This window comes from Amphiura filiformis, chromosome 2 (assembly GCF_039555335.1).
Source record: "Amphiura filiformis chromosome 2, Afil_fr2py, whole genome shotgun sequence".
Classification (NCBI taxonomy): domain Eukaryota; kingdom Metazoa; phylum Echinodermata; class Ophiuroidea; order Amphilepidida; family Amphiuridae; genus Amphiura; species Amphiura filiformis.
In genome coordinates, this window is record NC_092629.1 from 71,015,093 (window position 1) to 71,036,799 (window position 21,707).

Sequence of the window (21,707 nt, forward strand, 5' to 3'; positions counted from 1 at the left end):
TTAGTATCTTTTCAAAACACTGATAAAGAATATGATTGTCTTTACCGAAAAAACAAAACAAATTATAATACTTTCAATTAACTGTCTTTCCAAGCTCAGCCTCATTAATAAAGAAGAATATCTTATCCTACTGTCTACAATAATTATATAAAATGTGGCATCTATAGAGAGGGAGTGTGGTTGATGATATCTCAAACACTTTCCAGCTCACTTTCAAAGCTTATGGCAGAGCTGACTGAAAAAGGGCCACACCCCGTTAGTCCGAAGTCAGTCGGAACCATCGCTAGTCCGAATTTTAAGCTTACCTAACGCTAACCCTAGCCCTAAACCGAACCCTAACCCTAAAGCTAACCCTAACCCTAAATCTGACGGACTGACGGTGTTTCGGACTGACGGGGAGACCCCGAAAAAAGATCCTCATAAATAAAGAGGAATATCCTACTCTCTACTATATAGAAACAAATGTGGCATCTGCAGAGAGGGAGTGTGATTGATGATATCGCAAACTCTTCTAAAATGTCTTTACCAGTCAGAATTAATAGGTAAATTTTCACGGGAAAATTTTCTGGACACGTGACACCCATGGGCGTAGACATATTAGCATTATGGAATGTGACCCCGAGCACAGCGGGTGGTCTTCCAATGTATTTGAATAGAAAGAATTCCTCCTTTGATGCAGAATAAGTAACTTGTCGCAAGTTACAAATATTATGGTAAGAGTTTCCGTAGATAAATATTTTTTCCGTAGGTAGATATTTTTGAAATTATGTTTTGATGATATTGTGAAGAAATTAAGATTGCGTGATATTCAATATATTTGCAATACAGGAATTTCTATCGAAATTGCGGCCAAGAATACTATTCCAATTCAAAATTACTAAGACTTGAATAGCGAGGTCATCGCCGGGGGTCAGAGATCAGGCTCGAGGTTACACTTACATTGATATGCATTGGTCACGTATCCAGAAAATTTTCCCGTAAAATTTACCCAATAATGTTGACTGTTTACAGCCAGCTTCAAAATAAAGGAAGGCATAGTTAACATCATCCAGGTCTACCTCCACGATTGACCTATACACTGCGCTATATAATTCGGCACATATAAAATCGGAATTATTGTCAGTTTTTGAGTTTAAGACGCAAGCTTCTTTCTCAAGACGCTAGCTAACGACTATCATATCTGTTCAACGTGTATATTCAAGTGCAAGGAACCACATCTGGCTTCTTTATACGAAATAATTTACGGGAGATATTCATCATTTTCTACCCCGGTATCCAAAGATTTTCGTCTGAATATCAACATCGTGCATAGCACATTCACGTGTATCGATCCCGGGTATTTATTTTAGTATCTCTGCTGTACCAAGTAATTATTAGCCAGGCGATGTCGGTGTGCATTCCTTCCTAGGAGGGTGTACCAGGCTAGGATTCATGACAGATGTAAGATCATTCACGACATTTGAAGGTAAAAAATTGTTGTGATAACATTGGGAAACAAATAATTATTGTGATGAGCACTAGTCCTTGGCAGACCTTCTCAAAATCATAACTATCATACTTAGTTGAAATGATAGGCGACAAAACCACGGATGATAGAACGCAGAGCAAACGGTATTTAACACTACAAATTTTATATTTTCAACTCAAATTTTATGCCCGTTCACCTTCACGACTGTACTGTTAAACATCAGTTAGAGTATGAATATACTTGAAACAGCTGGTCGATGATATTCCAAGGCAAATGGTTTAGGGGTGGGTCTGCCGGAGCTGGAATCCGGCTACGTACTTGAGATGTTTATGAATGGAAGAACGGCAGTGACACTTTGTTTACATTCTGCTATACAAAATGATCTTTATTTATGGCACTCAATAAAAGGTATAATAACATCCCAATATCTTACTCATACAAGAGATAAAGGAACACAAGTGAGGCAGCTAAAATGAAAAGAAAGCAAAGGCTGCTTGTTCCAGATCAAGAGTTGAAAGTTGCAAGCTAACACTGGAACATTTGATATTGGGAAGTCAGGGCTTTAAAGATTTGTTACTGAATTTGAAACTTGAAAAGCTATTTGTGCATGTCCAAAGACTTGAAAGCCGAAATATAAAGCACCTATAATGCATTTACGCTGACAATCTGCAACACAGTTTTTATTTACCCTATCCTTACACACAGCTAAGAGGGAAAGTTCTCACGACTAATACTGTTCAGATATTAAGATCATTCTGCTTCAGAGTATTACTATTCATAGTATTAAATAATATAATATAATTATCTGTTCAGAGCATTATTACTGTTCTAAGCAAATTGACGAAACTTGACAAAAAGCTATTCTGCACTTTAACGAAACGAAAAGAAAAGCTGAATCCACAGCTCTAAACATGCTAAAGGTTTATGTTTTGGGTGGATCTCTTCGAACAATTTGGATTTCTACAATCGCGTCACACATAGGCTAAATTCTCGGAAAAAGGTCACATAATTTATCTAGGTCAATCAATTAGGAGCGCCGTCATGTGAATTTAGCTGTTCTCATGGGGTAGCACACACAATTCGCGAAATTTCGATACCCGTTACAATGTCTATCCAACAGCTAGACTACTCCGTAGCCCACTGGCCCGTTATACATGCTCTGGCTATTTCATTAATTTTATATACAACTCTTATTTGTATTAATTTGTGTTCAATTGATTCACAATTCATATCTGATCTTTTCAGTCACAGTACTACCTCTGTTTGCTATTTCAACCAAGTGGATTACTTTCGGTTAAAATGCTGAACACGGGCGTTTATAGAGAGCTGATCGATTTTTTGACATACTAAGATTAGTCTTGATGTAATCCATCTTTAAATGGACCTGGCTTGTGATTGGTCGCCCATATTTCATAATGATTTAAATCCTCCGGGCACGTGCCTTTATCACTAATTACAGCATACGGAAATATCTGTGGAATTCGGGGCGCTGTGTGTTGGCGCGAAAGTTAAACTCTCACTTGGTGCATGGACGTGCGCCTCGTACTTTCATGCATGGTGCATGCAGTATAGCAAATAGATGGCTAGTATGATTGACAGTGGGTGTTAGGGACCAGAGGATGATTTAAGGAAGCCCCATCATGCACTGTAAAAGTGTTATCACGCAAGTTTCATCTGGCACTTAACTTCTCAAATCCCATTGAAGTCTGTGCAAAACATGTTGTTTTAGAATCTGCAGAATTGCCCGTGTGTCATTATTACTTGGTCGATTTCAGATCTAAAGTGATGTATGCATGAAGGATAATTCACACCTTCTGTAGATAACATAAAATGTGAAATCGACCGACATTTTGAATGTGTTTTTATTGTAAATATATCAGTCAAAATTCAAATTTAACCATACACGTTTATGCAGTGGTCCCGGGCAGTGGTGTCATGTTCACTCACACAGCTGCTAACCGCAAGTTGACCCCAGTGGAGTCTTAAAATTACAAGTATATATTCGAGTTTTACTCGGGGTTTCGCGATTAATAAATTGGTAGATCCCAAAATCAGAAATGTTCGGTAAGTGAGCCCTCGTTATAATTACGTAATTATGTCAAGATAATTATGCTGTATTAGATAACAATCTTAAACTATCTACTCATTTTTGAATGGGAACTTGTTAAATTTACAATGGAGGCTATTCCAATGAGGATTTAACAGATTTCTATTCAAAATTACGCATCAAAATGACATTTTGAGATCATTCACCGAGGTCATCTATCAAATACATGTACGTGCCCGGAGGATTGAAATCATCCTTAGATATGTGCGACCATTCACAAGCCAGATCCATTTTTTAGTTTGGGCTTGCCTTAGGTGAGAATTCCTTTCCTCTCCCATAAGGTCGGGAAAAGTTTAGGTCTTTTGGAGAAATAAATACATGTATATATCTTCAATACGAAAGGTCAATTTTTTCAAATGATGGACGGCCTTTCTTCCCAGCTACATACATATCAGTTTAAGTACATCATTAGATTGATAAAGTTTACTTCGAGGACTGTTTAATTGTTTTTAATAATTTGCCATAAATTTTGTAGTATATCGCGAATTTAAAAATAATTTGATATCAGAAGGACATTCGTCGTATTCAGAACGCAATTTGGTGTATCTGGTGTGCTCTCAGGCCCCACAAAAATATTTTGCAAAGGTGGGTGACTATCCCCTTAAGGTCTTCAAGCCTAGAGGTTAGCCATTTCAAACGAAGGTGCTAATACTTTTAATATGATTTTATCTAATATATATTCCCCGGTATTGCATGAGAAACAATAACACAGACAGCGAAGATTGTTAACCTTCATAACCCTGTAACTGCTCTTGTAACTGCAGTACGACAGCTTCCAGCACACCAATCTTCGTTTCCTTTTGTACTATATCGGCTCGTAGATCTGAAAAAAAAAGAGAAGATAAAATTTGTTTGAGCACTACCTGCCGATCTAACATTGCCTCTGATTGGTCAATTACATGATATCTTCAATTTAATCACCAATGAACATGGAGCGATGACAATTCTCGTCGCGCGGTGAAATTTTCATCGGCGGTGAGAGTTGAATTTGGTTCGTTGTACTAGTACATTTAATTTTCATCACGCATTGCTGTAGTGTAAAAAGCATTGCAGCATCGCGCGATGAACTCATGAACAGGCCTGGCGGTTAAATACCACTAATAGGCCTGGGCGATACATTGAAATACGATGAGTAACTATTTGTTTTCATGGCATTCGAAAAGACTGCATTAAAATCGCTGAAATTGATCAAGTTATATAGCCAAAAAGTACTTTTTAGAGTTTGATGCTTCAAAATGGTACATTTTCTCTCATTATATTACATTTTTGATGTAATAGTACCAAAATTCATACGCACGGCTTCGGTTTTTAGTAAATAGTCGCCCTGTCATATTGAAACTTTCAGCTTCGAGGGCGCACTGTCATTTTAAGGTGTTTACGGTTCAGTGCGTTAAAACAAGAAAAGTCTCAGGTCAACCTATGTTGAATTTTTGATCATTTGGCATCTAAATCATATAGTTTCACCTGATATTGGTGGCATTGAACTGTGAGAGTTCTAAATATGAGAAAATTCCACCAGAAATTAGGCATTTTCCCATTGAAACCCGTGTAATACATAATTAGTGGTATTTAACCTGACATACTGTATTGTTTGACATTTGACTCCTATGGACTCAGGTGCAACTTTTAAAACTGCCACTTTTTTAACCGAACGCAATCATGTGTGACACTACAAATTATTCCAGATTTGTAAAACAAATAAGGTTACTCATATCTTTGTACAATTTTACATTTCGATAAATAATTTTCGATTTCTTTCAAAAAGCATTAGGGGGAACTTGTGTTGTGGACCCTATATTTGATCATCTGGATATAATATTATAGACTATGTGTACTCGATACTCGATGCGTTTAATTTTATAAAAGTGTTTTCCTTTTCATGTAAAAATCATGGTGATTTGGGTGCTAGAAATGACACACTGGCCTACACTTTATACCCTATATATCTGAGAGATTTTAAGAGGATTTCATACCATATTGATGTCATATTAATAATGTTAGTATTTTGGGTTGTAATGGACTGAGAAGGACAATCAAATACATAGGTATCAACTTGGTAAGCCTATCAATATCTATATGTGACTTTAACATCGGGTACAATGATGAAAAGGGGATAAAATTGATGAGGAAAAAGGGGGAAAAGAAGAGAAGAAGAAAAACAAGAGGAAAATAGGAAAAACTAGAAAAGGAGGTAAAATGTGGAAAGATAAGGTGCATATGGACGCAAAATGGTGATTTGTTTTAGCGCAAGAAGAGTGAATCCTTTCTAATTGATGTAGTATATTAGGCTATTCCATTTAAAATCCAAAGCACCGCTGTGGAAGATTTTGGAAATAACTTTCACAGGGGGAGTATGAATTTCAAATGGAATAAACACATTCGGCAGCTCCATTTGAAACTCACCCTTCCTCTGTGGAAGATTCAGGTTGAATCTTTCTCAGAGGGTGTTTGAAATTCTAATGGAGCTGCCAAATGTGTTCATTCCATTTGTAATTCATACTCCCGCTGTGAAAGGGGTGGATTTAAATGGAATAGCCCATTAGCCGTCAAATTACTAAGGACGCTTCAAACATTGACATTTACTTACCTTCACACGTCTCCATATCGTCATCTATGACGTCATCAATCCATTGTGTAAATCGCTGAACCTTTGTATAAACTCCTGGATACCGAGGATCTGCACAACCAAGTCCCCAACTGACTAACCCAATAAGGTACCACTGCGAGCCATCCTAACACAATTGAAAGATATTGAATGTACAATCTTATAGCCTTAATCTACATTTAGCTATTGCATGTATCAGGAGCATGGGCGTACGCATTATTTCAAAAGTGTGGGAGCATGGGTTATGAGTCTCGATTCCTTCGACTGGTTAAAAATGTTCGGTTGGTGGTACAAATATGTTTTTCCAGATTTTTTTTCATATTAGGTCGAATCCGAGTGTACACGGCATGTTCAGGGCCATAACTTAAAAGTATTAATCAATTGCTATTTTTACCCATATTTTTTCAAAATATTTCTTAAAGTATTTTTAAAAACATCTAAATCAGTTATGAAAATAAGTCATTGGATTGAATCTAAATTGATTTCCTGAAAGGTGTGTATTCAAAGATTGCCTGTTCAATTTCTCACATATTTGTACATAATTATGAATTTTTTGTGATAATTTTTTGAGTGGTATTTTTTTACATTACCTACGAATACAATTTTTCATAGCACTAGATATATCTTTAAAAAAAGGAAATCACTAATAAATGCGCAATTGATACAAGCTTTGATATGTCCAATACTGAAATGCATTGCATTCGGACATCTCATGACATGACATGTGTAATGAAGTGTCCCTACTAATGGAAATTAATTGTCAAAAACTTTAAGCGGTACCCCCGGACAATATTATTACCCATATACGGATTCATTCAACATTTATTTATTATGTAAATTTGCTGTTTAACTACTTGTATATCAAAATGAAGTGTTCAAAATCTTGCTAAAAGCATCAAAACATTTTGATCTAAGGTAAAAGCACTTATTCATTTGGACGTACCATCTGAAAGAGATCTAAAAACTACCATTTTATTCATTCATTATCATAATAGCAAAATTTGAACCTCTAAACTTAATATAGAAATTGTTAAATCGCTCATGTTGCCTACGAATACCCGGGTTTCTTCACCTATCATTTTATAAAGCATTAGGTATATGCGTATAATTCCTAATATTCCTGAAAACAGATATCCCACTCGTTCTTATACAATATGTAAATTTATTCATACTCATTTGATAAATAAAATACAGAAACTGACCTAAACTTCATTTTCAAAAATAAACTAGCATAAATTAACTAAGATCATATTGATCGCGTTATAAAAATAAAAACAAATATTTTCTGGTTGAGCTAGCATTTTCCTGACACCCCGTGGTCTACATTACACGAAAAAAAGTGTTAATGGGAATATTCCATTTGTTTTAGGTTGATTAGTATTGCGATAGTGAAAGCATCCTAGTGGTATTCGTAGGTAGCATTGGGTTTTGATGTCACAATTACTATCACACGTCCTTGATTTATTTTTCAAGATTAGTGATGGCACTTTTGGTTCCTATAAGGCCAACATGCCATCAATCAATGGGCAAAAGGAAAAAATTGTGGAGACATTTTTATTTTGGACTTTTATTTTTGGCCCGTGGACACTTTTGGTTGGATTCAACCAATAAGTAATTCAACTACTCTTACAGTACCATAAATTCCCGTTACAATCGCCCAAATTGTGTTAAATTGGCTGTATTGGCATACCTTATCCCCTCACTTTTTCAAAAAAAGTTGCGATTTCTATCCCACTGGAAACCTCTGGCTACATAATGTTTATGTACCAAAATTTTCTTGTAGATTAATTCGTTTTAAATATCGTCAAATTTGAATTTCGTTCTGGTATACCAGAACGAAATTACAACAGTGGCCTATGGAGCAGTATAATACACATAATCATGCATAACTCGCAAACGCAAAATCGGAATCAACTCAAAGTTTGGGAATAAGCTTTTTTCGTGGATATCTAGTGAAATATGCCATAAAAAGAGGATGCTAGGATCACGAAATCCTCCTTTAATGTATCATGTGATTCATACCTGTATAGCAAACGGGCCTCCGCTATCTCCATCGCACGAATCTCGGTTGCTGGCTTCCGCACAGAACATATTACTGGTTACAGTGTACGCGTTATAAGCATTAACACAATCTATATAATCGACTATAGACACGCGTACCTAAAGAAGAAAAAGACAACAAGTATTTTAGCAGAGGAGGTTCTGGAGTGTTTGATGGGTTCTCATGCTTGTGTCAAAGTATCGATAGTGTATGGGGTGTACACAGATTTGGGGTCGAAGGTCATTAAGGGGGTATTTCCGGTACATAACCAAATACCTTCAAAATGCTCCCTTTCCCACAGATTACATGGTACAGAGATGCGACTAGCACATATGCATTGGGTAAACACAGATTTTGAGTTCAAGGTCAAATAGGAATGATTTAATTATTGAAAACTACCCTAAACTTCATAATTAAACTGCTCAAATAAAGAAAGTCCGCAGTCATGTAACCCGTCCTACACCATTAAGGTCACAGCTGGACTTTGTGGACTTACATTAACTTAAAAACTTGAAGGGAAGCAACATAGTTCCGAAAAAAGTTCTGAACAATGACATCAATTATCTCTAAAATAAAAGAGATGTAAATATAATAACAGGTCTATTGTAAGAACTGGTGTTCCGTACAATGATTATTGTTGTAGCTGAGATGGCTAATTCAAAATGTTGGAAACTCAAATTCATAAATATAAGGCTGTAAATATTACAAAATCCAGTGTAAATAGAAATTTAATAATTTGTAATGGATAATCTTAATCTCAAATGAATGGTAAAATGTGAATACTAGGTGCTTTACTATCTATTGTGTATACACCAGGCACAAAAAGAAACTCGTCAGTTATATTCATCCTTGCTGTTCAATAAATTGATAATTTTGGATTATTCTGAAATATACATTTTGTTAATTGGACTTTGCTTTCTCATTTGACACCATATTCGTGAAAAACAAACAAGAATTGACCAAGATATGCGCCTCCAAAGCCTCAAATCCCAAAATCAAAAGTTGCATTTTCAACGATTTTCAATGGGTACGTATCGTTGAATTGCACACAAGAACCACGGGCCAATCAATAAAGTACACTGTGTAACATGCACAATTGAATCGTTAAAATTGCAACTTTTCATTTTGGGATTTGAGAGTTTGGAGGCGCATATCTTGGTCAATTCTTGCTCAATGTTCACGAACAGGGTGTCAAATGAGAAAGAAAAGTCCAATTAACAAAATGTATATTTCAGAATAATCCAAAATTATCAAGTTTTTGAACAGCAAGGATGAATATAACTGACGAGTTTCTTTTTGTGCCTGGTGTAGATGAAACAGTATGAGAATAACGTATTTATGTTAATCGGGGTTCTAGGTGTTTTCTGATGAAATTCCATTTTTATGCTGGTTTCACACTTTCCTGCCGCTTGCTGTTTTGCCGCTCTGATGAAGATTTTGTTTCACTGCGCAGTCGCACTAGAAACGCTAGCGGTGACCAGCGGCAAGCCGATTATATCGATCACTCCATACGAATTTTGGCGATGCTGAGCGGCAACATTGGCTTTGATAGTCATGCCGCTGCCGCTGAGCGAGTGCCGCTGCCGCTTTTAGAAAATTGAAAGCGGCATGATAAGCGGGCTCATGGGCAAGCTGCAGAAAGTATGAAACAAGCATTAAAGTGTGGAGGTGGGTTAACATAACTGACACGAACCTTTCAATTTTCTTCACTTATTTCATAAGGAAAATACATTTTGGACGTGTTTATATAGTTACATTATAAAAGCATTATTATCTTAATAATAATGTAACTTTTGTATAATGATGGATGAATAAATAAATGAATGAATGAACGAATGAATGAATGAATGAATGAATGAATGAATGAATGAATGAATGAATGAATGAATGAATGAATTGAGTTACCTTTAATATATACTGTGTACTAAACCTGTTGTAAAATACTTATTATTAATATTTTAGTAGGTGGACTCGGTGGGATTGTATACAAAATCATCTATGTGTAATGAATAAGCATGATACTCGACAACATACCCTTTTGAGATCTCTTGAATAAGTCCCACCATCCACAATATCTCCCCATCCTGATACAAAACCCGATTGACCAGCTCTTACTAGTGCTTGCGCTTGTATTTCGTTTGGTAGACAAACTGGAATAGCAGAATATGCAGAAGATTAAGAACTGATTTTGGCAAACAGGTTTTCAGACGTTGATCCGGTGTATTGAATAAGGATGTATCACAGGTAAGAACAGGTATGTACGATTTGGAGGCATTAAAAACTAGATACAGAATGGAAACATTGGCCAACGTCCCGTCATGATGTGCAGATGAAACACTATTATTGAAAAAAAACAAGCTGTTTATTTCAGCAAAATGAGTCATCAAGGATAATTTTGTGAAAGGATAAGTAACTCGTGATTGAACAGCTTCATGCGTATATCTACATTAGGAAAGAATGCATAGTCCCGCCGACAACCTCAACGGCTTACGAGGGTATACATGTGCACAAAGCTATAACGGTATTAAATAGAGGTGCAGGTGGTTCCGGGTTTCGTGGTACTGGATCTTCTCGTGTACGTGTCACGCACAAACTGCTGTACATGAAGACAAGTTCATGCTGTTGCAATACTTACGGGGAGAAATATAATCTGTGTATGGGACAGGCTGCCTGAGTTTAAGTAAAGCTATATCTGAGTCATAGGTTCTCTCGACAAAATTCGGATTGATGATGACTTTTTTCGCATGAATAGTGACTTCTGTCCCGTCTTCTTGTGTTGTACTCTGCTCTCCAAGACGAATTTCAAATGATTCCCTTGCAAGAAAAGAGTATTAATGATATGTTCACGTCTGTATTCTAATTATGTATGGTTCCTTAGAACTCAGCAAACACACAACGTATAGAAAAGGTTTAAATCTCGGGTTATATAATGGGGATAAAAACGTAATAACATTCATAAAACCAAAAGCTTTTCCTGTTCAGAAATGTAGCTTACAACAGGGATATTTTCAGAATATATGGATTAACAATCTCTGTTCAAATCCGCCCGAACTGCATGTATATCTATATACAATAAAAGTACAGACACATGTAAACAAAACGGATTCTGACATACATGAGCAACAACACTGTGAAACTTTACGAAAGCGCTATAAAATTGTGTATTGTATATGCATATTATAATAGGCAAACCTTAACGAAAACTATTTACCCACGTTTCATATAGTTTCATGAAGAATTCTTCATTAAGGCACCGATCTAGTAACACCCCAACTCTCATCCCCACGGTGTTCTACTCCTTGCACGGCCAATCGCATACGACATTTAGTGAATGAAAAATTGTCCCCTCCCCCACCTCAGTACTCTGATTGCAATTGTTTACATATTTGCCGTAAATAAATAGATAGACACTAATTTTTTCTCTTCTAAAGAACATTAAAACTATAATAATTATTCTTACGTGTCCGACATGTTTAATACTGATGGGTCGTTAAAACAATGAGCTGCAGTTACGACCCATCTTTGGTTCAGCAATATTCCACCACACGCAGGTCTCCTTAAAGCGTTTGACCACAACATAGCCATCCATGGTGATTGCCCGTGTTTTGAAATTTTTCCGCCTACAATTTTACCACGAACACGGGGGTATCCGCATATATCTATTTAGAACAACAAAGAATACTACATGTAAGCTAGAAATGTGGTCAGACCTTAGTCATATGTTTCTGTGTAAGAATGTTGGCCTCTACATAAAAGTTATATTCGCAGTACAGCAACAGGTAAATCCGGCCTTGAATGCATCAGTATCTTTACTTGACCTCTGATGACCTTGAAATGACATTTGACAAAATGTACAGCTTATTGTCAAAACATAATTAGATCATCTGACGGCCTTGAGATATCCTTGGACAAAATTGTCTTAATATGAAGAATGCAAGTTTTATGTTTCATAACAATCCAGCCAGTTATAAAAATGTAACAGTTTTACCACATCCGGTGACCTTCAAATGACCCCCATCATGCTTTGAATCCTAAGAACCAAAAATATACGATTTTTATAACACACACCCACACACCTAACCATGAAGGTAGTAGTAGCTGTCAAATATTCGATATCTATATTCAAATAAACTCCGTAGAAGACTAATTTTGTACCTTTTCTTTAATATTTGTAGTCGGGCGATACACGCAACCAATTAATCTCAAAAGATTTAAAAGTCTGTCGTAATTAAAGGTAATAGTTTATCGATACTTAAAATTATTCGTCCTTCTCTGTTCTTGGTCTTCCCGAAGGGCTCTTACACTGAAAAAATACTGAAGTAAAATCTGCCGCTTTGAGATATTCATACGTGTTTTGGTAGAAAGAAACCAAATGCTTAAAACCACTAATATGTACCAAATATGAAATAAATTTGACCCCTCTGTTGACCTTTGATTGACCTCTGTACGCATTGGGCCTCTTTTTAATTTCGGTAACATCTTGAATGTGTTTTGAGTATCTAAGAACCAAAACTGTTGGGTTGGGTTAGTCCTGGGGGTATAAAGGTGGTCGTGCTCATTTCATTTTGAACATCAAACCTTGTTTGTTTTTCAGCCTAAATTTTGTGGTTTGGTTAATCGTGCCTACTTTATCTATGCACAGTGATTTTCATCCGTTGTGCCAGTGCACTTTGTATTTGTATTCCCATTGATCCCTGTTGTTTTTCAGGTTTAACACTTCTGTGGGCCATGGATTTGGTAATTTTTGGCCATTGATGAACTTTATCTCCTTTTGTCTGTGCCTACATTAGTTATATTTTTGTCCTCCTCTGCATACCATCTGTTCTGTATTTTACTTGTTCCGCCACGTCAAGTTTGTTTACATTGCTGGTTTTCTTTCCAGTTGCTTAACATATACCTTTTTGTTTTTTGGGACACTCTGTCGGCCTATTCGCTACTTGCACGGTTCCGCCATTATGCACTATGTGCGGGAGAGCCTCGAACTGGCAGCATACATGAATGGGAATTGAACTAGTCATAACGTTCTGTGTAAGGTTACATAATTCTTCCTTTCATGTATGCTGCCAGTTCGAGGCTCTCCCCGCACATAGTGCATAATGGCGGAACCGTGCAAGTAGCGAATGATGAAAAATATTTAATGAAAAGCAATCTCCCACATACTCGACTGAAAAAGAGACACTTACCTTCATCAGTGTTCTCATCGACATCTATGGATGGGCCCATGATATCTACCCAAAACATTCGCTTCTTAACGTAATGTGTACTTGTTATCACAACACAGGTATAAAACCCACTGTCTTCAATTTCGCTGTTCAGTATATGTAGTCCTTGTTCCGGTATTGTGATGATTCGTCCTTCCCGAGATGCAACACTGCTGCTGATAATAGTGACGTTATCCTTAATCCAGATGACATGAGAAGGATCTACATTGAGCCATTCAAGATGTACATCATGTCCGGCGTGAACGGTTACATTGCGAATCGAAACGCGGTCATCTGAAATTCAATGTATGTGACATAAACAAAGCTGAAGAGGATTCCTTATTCCAGAAAAATACTGCACTTTTTTTTTTTTTTTAAAAATAATGAAACATATCTAAATCCTAATCATTCATTTAGCACTAACTGGTGAGAAAGCTCACTATTTTAGCACTTTCTTGTAAAAAGAACCCAAAACATACATTTTCGGCATGTTATTTTTGTCAAGCGAGACAGACACTTGTGTATACAGGGTTTACCAAAATGATTGGTACCCATCAGCTTTACCGTCTAATGAGTTGGTCAGGCAGCAGTAAAATCTCTGTGGGAATGCAAGGGCCTGACACTCAATTTACGTTGTTTCTTTTCACAACGCAACGACTAAGAATGTACGCTATATCCTACCATCATGGTGTAAGCGTTTCTAGTAGTTTGCTTGATGGACTCTACCCGGGAAACACCAAGTCTAAGAGTGCCTCTTAGAATGGGTCGTCGTGCACAAACCGTCAACAAACATAACCAAGGGGTCATTTTGCCATGCAAATTTGTAAGTGAGGATCCTGGTACTACCTTTCACGTTGTGATTCATGTGAATAGGTGGAACTACTTTCACTCTAAACACTCGTTCGATAACGTTAAGTTGCCTGGTAATCATCACACAGGTGTAATACCCTTGGTCTATCAATTCACTGTCCAGTATTAGCAGTCCTCGTTCTGGTATAATGAATATTTTTCCTTCCTGATCTGCAAGAGTTACTCCATTTCTGTTCCAGTTGACATACAATTGATTGCCATTCGTCCAATCAAGATATATGTTTTCTCCATCAGCAACTGTTACGTTGTAAATCGACCCCTCCGTATTATCTGCAAATCAACGTTTTAAATAAAGTACAGGAAAATATTATTGTATTATGTTCAAGAGGCGTGCCTCGAAATTTGTATTTTTACACAATCTTGTATGTACTTTGTTGAACTATACAAAATATCATGTGAAAAACCAGGTCTAACATCTTGTATTTGTGACTAAGTCACAAACTTTAAAATAATTCTTGGCATCCCAATATTTAATCTGTTTCTCCTATACACGCATTTACGATCTAGGCCCGGAATAAAATATTCTTTCGTTTTATTTAAAAACGAAATAACCACATATTTGATAGTGAAAAGTAACGTCATCTGTCATTTCATCATTTGGTTTTAACCTAAATTGGTCAGAAATCTACCATTATTGATACTCATTACTGTCATAATAAATAAAAACACCTACATCTAAATCAGTATTCTAAAATATTTCAATATTTTTTGTTACGTTTGGTGGCTGTCAGGTTCACACCTGTTGACCTATACAATGGTGATTTCTCAGGTTTCAAAAATATCTACCAATCTAATAATTCCGTCTTCTTCGGGGATATAAGTATTGTTTTTTTATGGTAAGCATAAAAAGTATACCTGTTCGAAATGAATTGACGCAAGAATTCAACTAACATAACATGTTAATGCAAACATGAGATTTTTTGCGAAAATCGTTTCTTAACTCACTTGAGGACGGCATACGGACTATATAGAAATTCAAAATTACCTTCATCAATGTTCTCATCTACGCGTATGGATGGAACTGTGATATCTACCCTAAATATTCTCCTCAAAACTTCATTTTGACTGGTCGTCACTACACAAGTATACAATCCACTGTCTTCCATTTCGCTGTTCAGTATATGTAGTCCTTGTTCCGGTATTGTGATGATTCGTCCTTCCCGAGATGCAACGCTGCTGCTTGTAATGGTGTCGTTGTCTTTAGTCCAGATTACATGGGAAGAATTTGTATTGGGCCATTCAAGATGCAAATCGTCACCAGCGAAAACAGTTACGTTGTAAACACGGTCATCTGAAAATTCAACGTATGTATTCCAACATATGCTAAGTTTACTATTTAAGTTTGGACCCAGGAAAATTGATGAGGGCTGGTACATTTCAAGCCAAATGACTAGAATGGATCTTGAAGATTAGGTTATGATATCAGTCACCGATTTTAGTGCCCAGTCGGCCGACTGAGTCGGGTGCATTGCATTTTGTACGGCTGAGTTTATTATGCTGATAAATCATCAATATTACTAAGGACGTTGAAATATCGTGATGTATCTAACCAAAGATCCTAGAAATTTTGAAATAACCTTCTAACGCACCCATATCGTCTATAGTGTCATCAATCCATTGTCTAAATCGCTGAACTCTTGTATACACTCCTGGATACCGAGGATTTGCACAACCCATTCCCCAACTGATTAATCCAATAAGGTACCATCGCGAATCACTGTCCTAAAACAAAAAGATAACGTACATTCATTATTGAAACCAATACAAACACTAAAAACGGAAAGATTCCGCTGTATTTAATCATAAGTTTACCAAAAGCGGCAAGTTAGACTAAAGCCGGGGGGGGGGGGACTCGAATATGAAAGTGACGTACCTGTGCATATTAATCTATCATGGCGATTTTTGTCGAAAAAAGAGGGTCATTCAGTGGTGGTTCCAAGAAAATGGGGGTCATTCAGTTGTGAAATATTAAAAATTAGGCATCATTGACCGTGAAAAAGTATCTTCCTGGGCATAAATGTGCAAAAAAAATAGCAATTTTGCAGCTAAATGTCTACAGAAATGTAAAATTTGTTTCGCGCGCAAAAAATTGACAAAATTGCTGTAAAGCTGATGAAAAAAGGGGTTCATTAGAGGCAGATTTGAAAAAAAAAGGGGGTCATTGGGGGTAAGCTGATGAAAAAAGGGGGTCATTGGGTGGCAGATTTGCCTCTAATGGGGGTCTATTGACAGGAACATGACGCGTACCAATGGAGTGCCCCCTGGACTAAACTCAGTGGAATGGTCTAGTTCATAGACACATCGTCGGTCTCAATACATAGTAGCTCATAGTGGCGTACGTGCATGGCAAATGTAAAATATGTTTCCGAGAAAACGCATTTGATAACTAATAACAGAGCCAGATACTACTAGTATTACCTCTCAGTAGACCGATTCCATTTGAAATTGAAATTAAGGTTTAAACTATTCAACTGTAATTTTTATAGTGCATGAGCTGCATTATTATTAAAGAAAGTGATTTGACGCCCAACCTTGTCTTATAGATGCTATGGATTGTTAACATTAATTAATTAATTAATTAATTAATTAATTAATTAATTAATTAATTAAGTATAGTTGAGCTTTCTTACTTAACATACTTGCTATACCCCAGGATATACTTGAGGGTGTAATAGTTTCAAAACATGATTGCAAAATTTTAATCTCAAAATGAATGTTACATTCAAAACACAACATTTAAACTTTGTTACCATAATTATAATTACGGCAATATACAAGGTTAGACCAAGTCGACTTTATACCTGGTCTAAACAATGCGCTAGAACAAAGAGTACCGACTTTACCATGTTTGTTTGTCACTCATGTAGTGCAAAATAGTGCATATCTGGATTATTTTACCGGCGCATAGCGAAATAACCCAAAGACATACTATTTTGCTCTCCGTAAATGACAAGCAACAATGGCGAAGTCGGTACTGTCTGTTGTACCTCATTGTTTAGACCAGGATTAAAGTTAGAATTGGTTTTGCTTGTTTTGTGCATACGGGACAAAGTGGCATAAAAATACAATATTACAGGAGCTAATAATGCAACTAACTTTACTTATCAGAAGTGGTCATCATCTTCATTCCCATTGTCTGAAAAAACAGGCTCGGCACTGATGTTGCAACAGTCCTCGGTCGCATTTTACAAATTGATATTTATGCAAGTGCACCACGAAGTAGAAACATGGTTCAGGTGCAGCCTCGATATCCTGTGCCCATAATTTTGTAAATGTGTTGCTGAATGTCTAGGTATATTTGGGTAAGTTTATTAATATTATTAATATCCCGAGTACGAATCTTAACTTGCCTTACCTAATCAGGCAGACTTTCAGTCTCTAGAGCATTAATGTTGTCAGTGGCTGCAATTTCTAAATGTCTATGAGGTTTGATATTTCCACATTTCTACAGTAGCCCTAAGGTAATATTCATTTTATTCCGGATACTCCAGTAATGAGGGGACCCAGGGGGAGTACGGCCTTATTACAACCGCTATAGTAATTTCAAATGTATTTTTTCATACCTGTATAGCAAACGGGCCTCCACTATCTCCAGAGCACGCATCCCGGTTTGTAGCTGCCGCACAGAACATATTACCAGTAACTAAGTAGCGGTTTGCCTCAACACATTCTTGCTGATCGACTACGGATAGCTTTACCTAAGAAAAAGAAATATAGTTGTGCTTAAAGGAGGATTTCGTGATCCTAGCATCCTCTTTTTATGACATTTTTCGGTACATATCCACGAAAAAAGCATATTCCCAAAATTTCAGTTGATTCCGATTTTGCATTTGCGAGTTATGCATGATTATGTGTATTACACTGCTCCATAGACAATGCGTTGTAATTTCGTTCTGGTGCACCAGAACGAAATTCAAATTTCACGATATCTTTGCAAAACGAATTAATCTGCAAGAAATATTTTGTACATAAACATTATGTAGCCAGAGGTTTTCAGTGATATAAAAATCTCAACTTTTTTTGAGAAAAGTGGGGGGATGAGGCTGTGGATCACGAAATGCCCCTTTAAGAAAGCACAAAATGTGCCCGTGACATCATCCTTAACAACATATCTTAATCAACACCCCGCACCCTACCATGACATATATTTAATTCACCACGACACATCTTAATCCACCATGGCAGAGCGTGACAAACCTTAAAACCAACTCTAACACCCCTTTAGCCACTCTGACACTCCTTAACCTACCATGGCGCTCCTTAAGGGATCTAAAATGAGCGTTTATTGCGTTTCGACAGTATTTTTTGTGCGACATGAGAGCACCTCAGACCTATCGAATTGCATTTTGAATACGAAGCATGTCTTTCTGATATCAAATAATTTTCATTTTTTGAAAATCACAATATAATACAAATTTTATGACAAATTATAAAAATTTGATATTTTTCAAATGTTTGATATATAACAGTCCTCGAAGTAAATTATATAAATCTAATGACATATTATTAAAGTGTATGTAGCAGGGAGGAAAAGCCGACAGTCAATTGAAAATTTTGACCTTTCATATTGAAGATATGGATTTTTTTCCCAAAAAGACCTATTTTTTTTTTGGGTGTTTTGGGAAAAAAAATCCATACCTTCAATACTAAAGGTCAAAATTTTCAATTGATCGTCGGCTTTTCATCCCACCTACATACACTTAAAGTATAAATCATCAGATTTATAAATTTTACTTCAAGTACTGTTAAATATTAAAAATATCAATTTTTTTTGATTTGCCATAAAATGTGTATTAAATTGCGAATTTCAAAAATCAAAATTATTTGATATCAGAATGACATTCTTCGTATTCAGAATGCAATTCGATATGTCTGATGTGCTCTAATGTCACACAATAAATACTGTCCAAACGTTCATACCCCAGCCCTTAACCAACCATGGCACTGTTTTCCTACCCTAACACCACTTAAGGGTACTTGCCCATCAATTTCATTCAGGGGCGTGTTTGAAAAACGGCACAGCGCATTAGTAAAAAGAATAAAATATTCACCGGGGTTCGAACCACTGCCAATTGCACTATGAATGCTAAAGATGCCTACTGTGCCACGGTGACTGTGGTTAACATTCGGCGATTTTAAAAGATATACATATCAACACGTTTCTAGTGTATTGAAAATCAGATTTTGGTAGGAATACGGTCATAAAAAGACATATGACTCTACTTGTCTGTTTGTTTTCATTTAATACAAATTAATTTTGATGATTTGAACTGGTACGACTCTTAGGACTCGTGATAAACGACGATTAATTTAGCATTAATAAAATGAAAACGCTGGGTCATTCACGGCGTCATTTGTAATTCATGTCAAAACCTGGGGAGGACCACACACATCCGTGTTGCATGTATACGTGCGAAATCGATACTCAATGATCCAGACAATAGCGTTTGAATATACCGCCCTTATGTCACTTGCGGGACAAGTGACATAAGGGCTTAATAATAGCATAATAGCTTACAATAGATACCCCACCGTAAATAGCTCTCTTCATTACCTCGCTGTGACCATTATATACGCGTAGCGTACGCACTTTTGAACCATATTTTGTTCAAAAATGATAGGAAGGGACTGTTTTCAGCTAAAATGTTGGTTATCAGCAGATGCTTGATGATACCGGGAAGTGTTGCAGAAAGGTAAGCGTACTCTTTATTTATTCAAAATATCACATATCAATGAATTTAAATTGGAAATCCAAAACGGAAATGTCAGGTCAAAATTTTCACCTTAGAGTTATTGTGAAATAAAATCAAACCAAATTTAGGCTCCGCAAACAATTAGGGGTTCATTCATAGGATTGAGGGCATAAACAGCGATCATTCCCGAAATCCTATGAATGAACCCCGTTCATACATACCGAACATTCTTAGCTATTCAATACAGATGAAAATAATAAGGGTTTACAAGTTTAAATATCATTTCCATACCGTTTTCCTTCATAAATTGGAAGAAAATGAGTAGGCCTACTTGCAGGAAGCAGCTCGGCTCATGAGGTCAACGGCCGGGAGTCAACGCGTGATACGCGTCATCTTTTGCGCTCCGCGTGAGATGGACGCGGTGACATGCGCGTGTACGCAACACTAGCAAATCGTGGATCGTGTTAATTGGGTTCAAACGCTGCGTGACGCAGTTTGTTTATGCCCTGCGTACTGGTCATAAACGGTATTTATGACCAGCAAAAAAGGGCGCAAATCCAATCAGGAACGTCGTTATATCGTGAGTATGTATGAACGTCCAATTATTCCCATTGGTGTTTGCTACACGTGCATATAATAAATTATGATTTGGGGCTAATTTGAGAAGAGTTAATGCCTCGAGTTTCAAAATACACCGAGTGATGTTTTTTGATCACAAACATCGACAATTCAAGACACTGCAAAAACAAATCAAGAATTTTCTGGGATAATTGCAACTAAGTATAATGAAAGTTATGATCTAAGCTACCAGATGCATCATTAATTTCCTGACTATGATATTTAGTTGTGGGAAAAGATTACTTTAATGTTTTGGCGGGATTATTTCCCGCCAAAAATTTCAACCAAAAAGAGCATGTAGCCTTAACCCACTCTTAAACCCCTTTTTGTAAGCTTTTATTTGATATGTCGCTCATCTTTATAAACACAACTAAAAAAGAAAGTCCTCATAAACTCGTCATTAATCTAAACCCGCTTTTGATTGACACAATCGTGTGCAGCACCTTGTTATTCTCTTTCTCATAGCAACTAAACATTTTAAAAAGTATGAATTCAGAGGTCGCTGTAGTTAGTGAGCCACATAGACATAATTGTTTGTCTGGGGTGAGCCAGAACTGTTTAAATTACACATATATCTTGCTATAACCCATGACCTTTGACGGTTGGGGTCGAGGATATCACAGGAAACATAGGCGCTATGGGTCATTATTGCCCCAAAACTACTTTAGTTCTTGAGCTAGAGAAGAGAAAAGGAATGATAAGAAGAAGAAGAAGAAGGAGGAGGAGAAAACTAAATACAATATCTATGCACTGTTGCACGGGCATAGCTATATAGAGTAAATTCGCACTCACAGAGTGTGACCCTTAGCCTTAATCATTATCAAGTACCATTATTTGTGTCATAAGTACAAACATTTCTCTTAGGAAAAGTTGTTTTGACCCGACGAGATTATTGACTTTTAAGGGGTTGTCTGGAATGGCTGGTGAGACTGGGGTCAAAAATAAGATTGTTACCTTTTTGACCACAACACATGTGTAATACATTGTGTAACACATTGTGTATGTATCATGTGCCATACAGAAACTAACAAAACAATACCTTAACCCTAACGCTCCTGAATACTACAAAATACTACTTGATATATGCGCTGTTCGTGCATGCAT

General features: G+C 36.7%; 1 protein-coding gene across 2 annotated transcripts in view; it reads right to left on the reverse strand.

The window, feature by feature from the left end:
• Window positions 1-1,724: 1,724 nt before the first annotated feature.
• Window positions 1,725-21,707, reverse strand: part of LOC140146570 (ovochymase-like) — a 34,265-nt gene continuing 14,282 nt past the window's right edge. The window contains exons 5-15 of one of the 2 annotated variants that reach the window (XM_072168443.1): window positions 17,856-17,990; window positions 15,870-16,014; window positions 15,278-15,583; window positions 14,269-14,562; window positions 13,405-13,716; window positions 11,682-11,880; window positions 10,857-11,035; window positions 10,256-10,371; window positions 8,203-8,340; window positions 6,163-6,307; window positions 1,725-4,398 (exon numbers count right to left, since the gene is read on the reverse strand). In XM_072168443.1, coding sequence (XP_072024544.1) covers window positions 4,301-4,398; window positions 6,163-6,307; window positions 8,203-8,340; window positions 10,256-10,371; window positions 10,857-11,035; window positions 11,682-11,880; window positions 13,405-13,716; window positions 14,269-14,562; window positions 15,278-15,583; window positions 15,870-16,014; window positions 17,856-17,990 — 2,067 coding nt within the window. In that variant the 3' untranslated portion in view covers window positions 1,725-4,300. The remainder of the gene's footprint in view (window positions 4,399-6,162; window positions 6,308-8,202; window positions 8,341-10,255; window positions 10,372-10,856; window positions 11,036-11,681; window positions 11,881-13,404; window positions 13,717-14,268; window positions 14,563-15,277; window positions 15,584-15,869; window positions 16,015-17,855; window positions 17,991-21,707) is intronic. The other variant, XM_072168444.1, reaches the window with a different exon arrangement.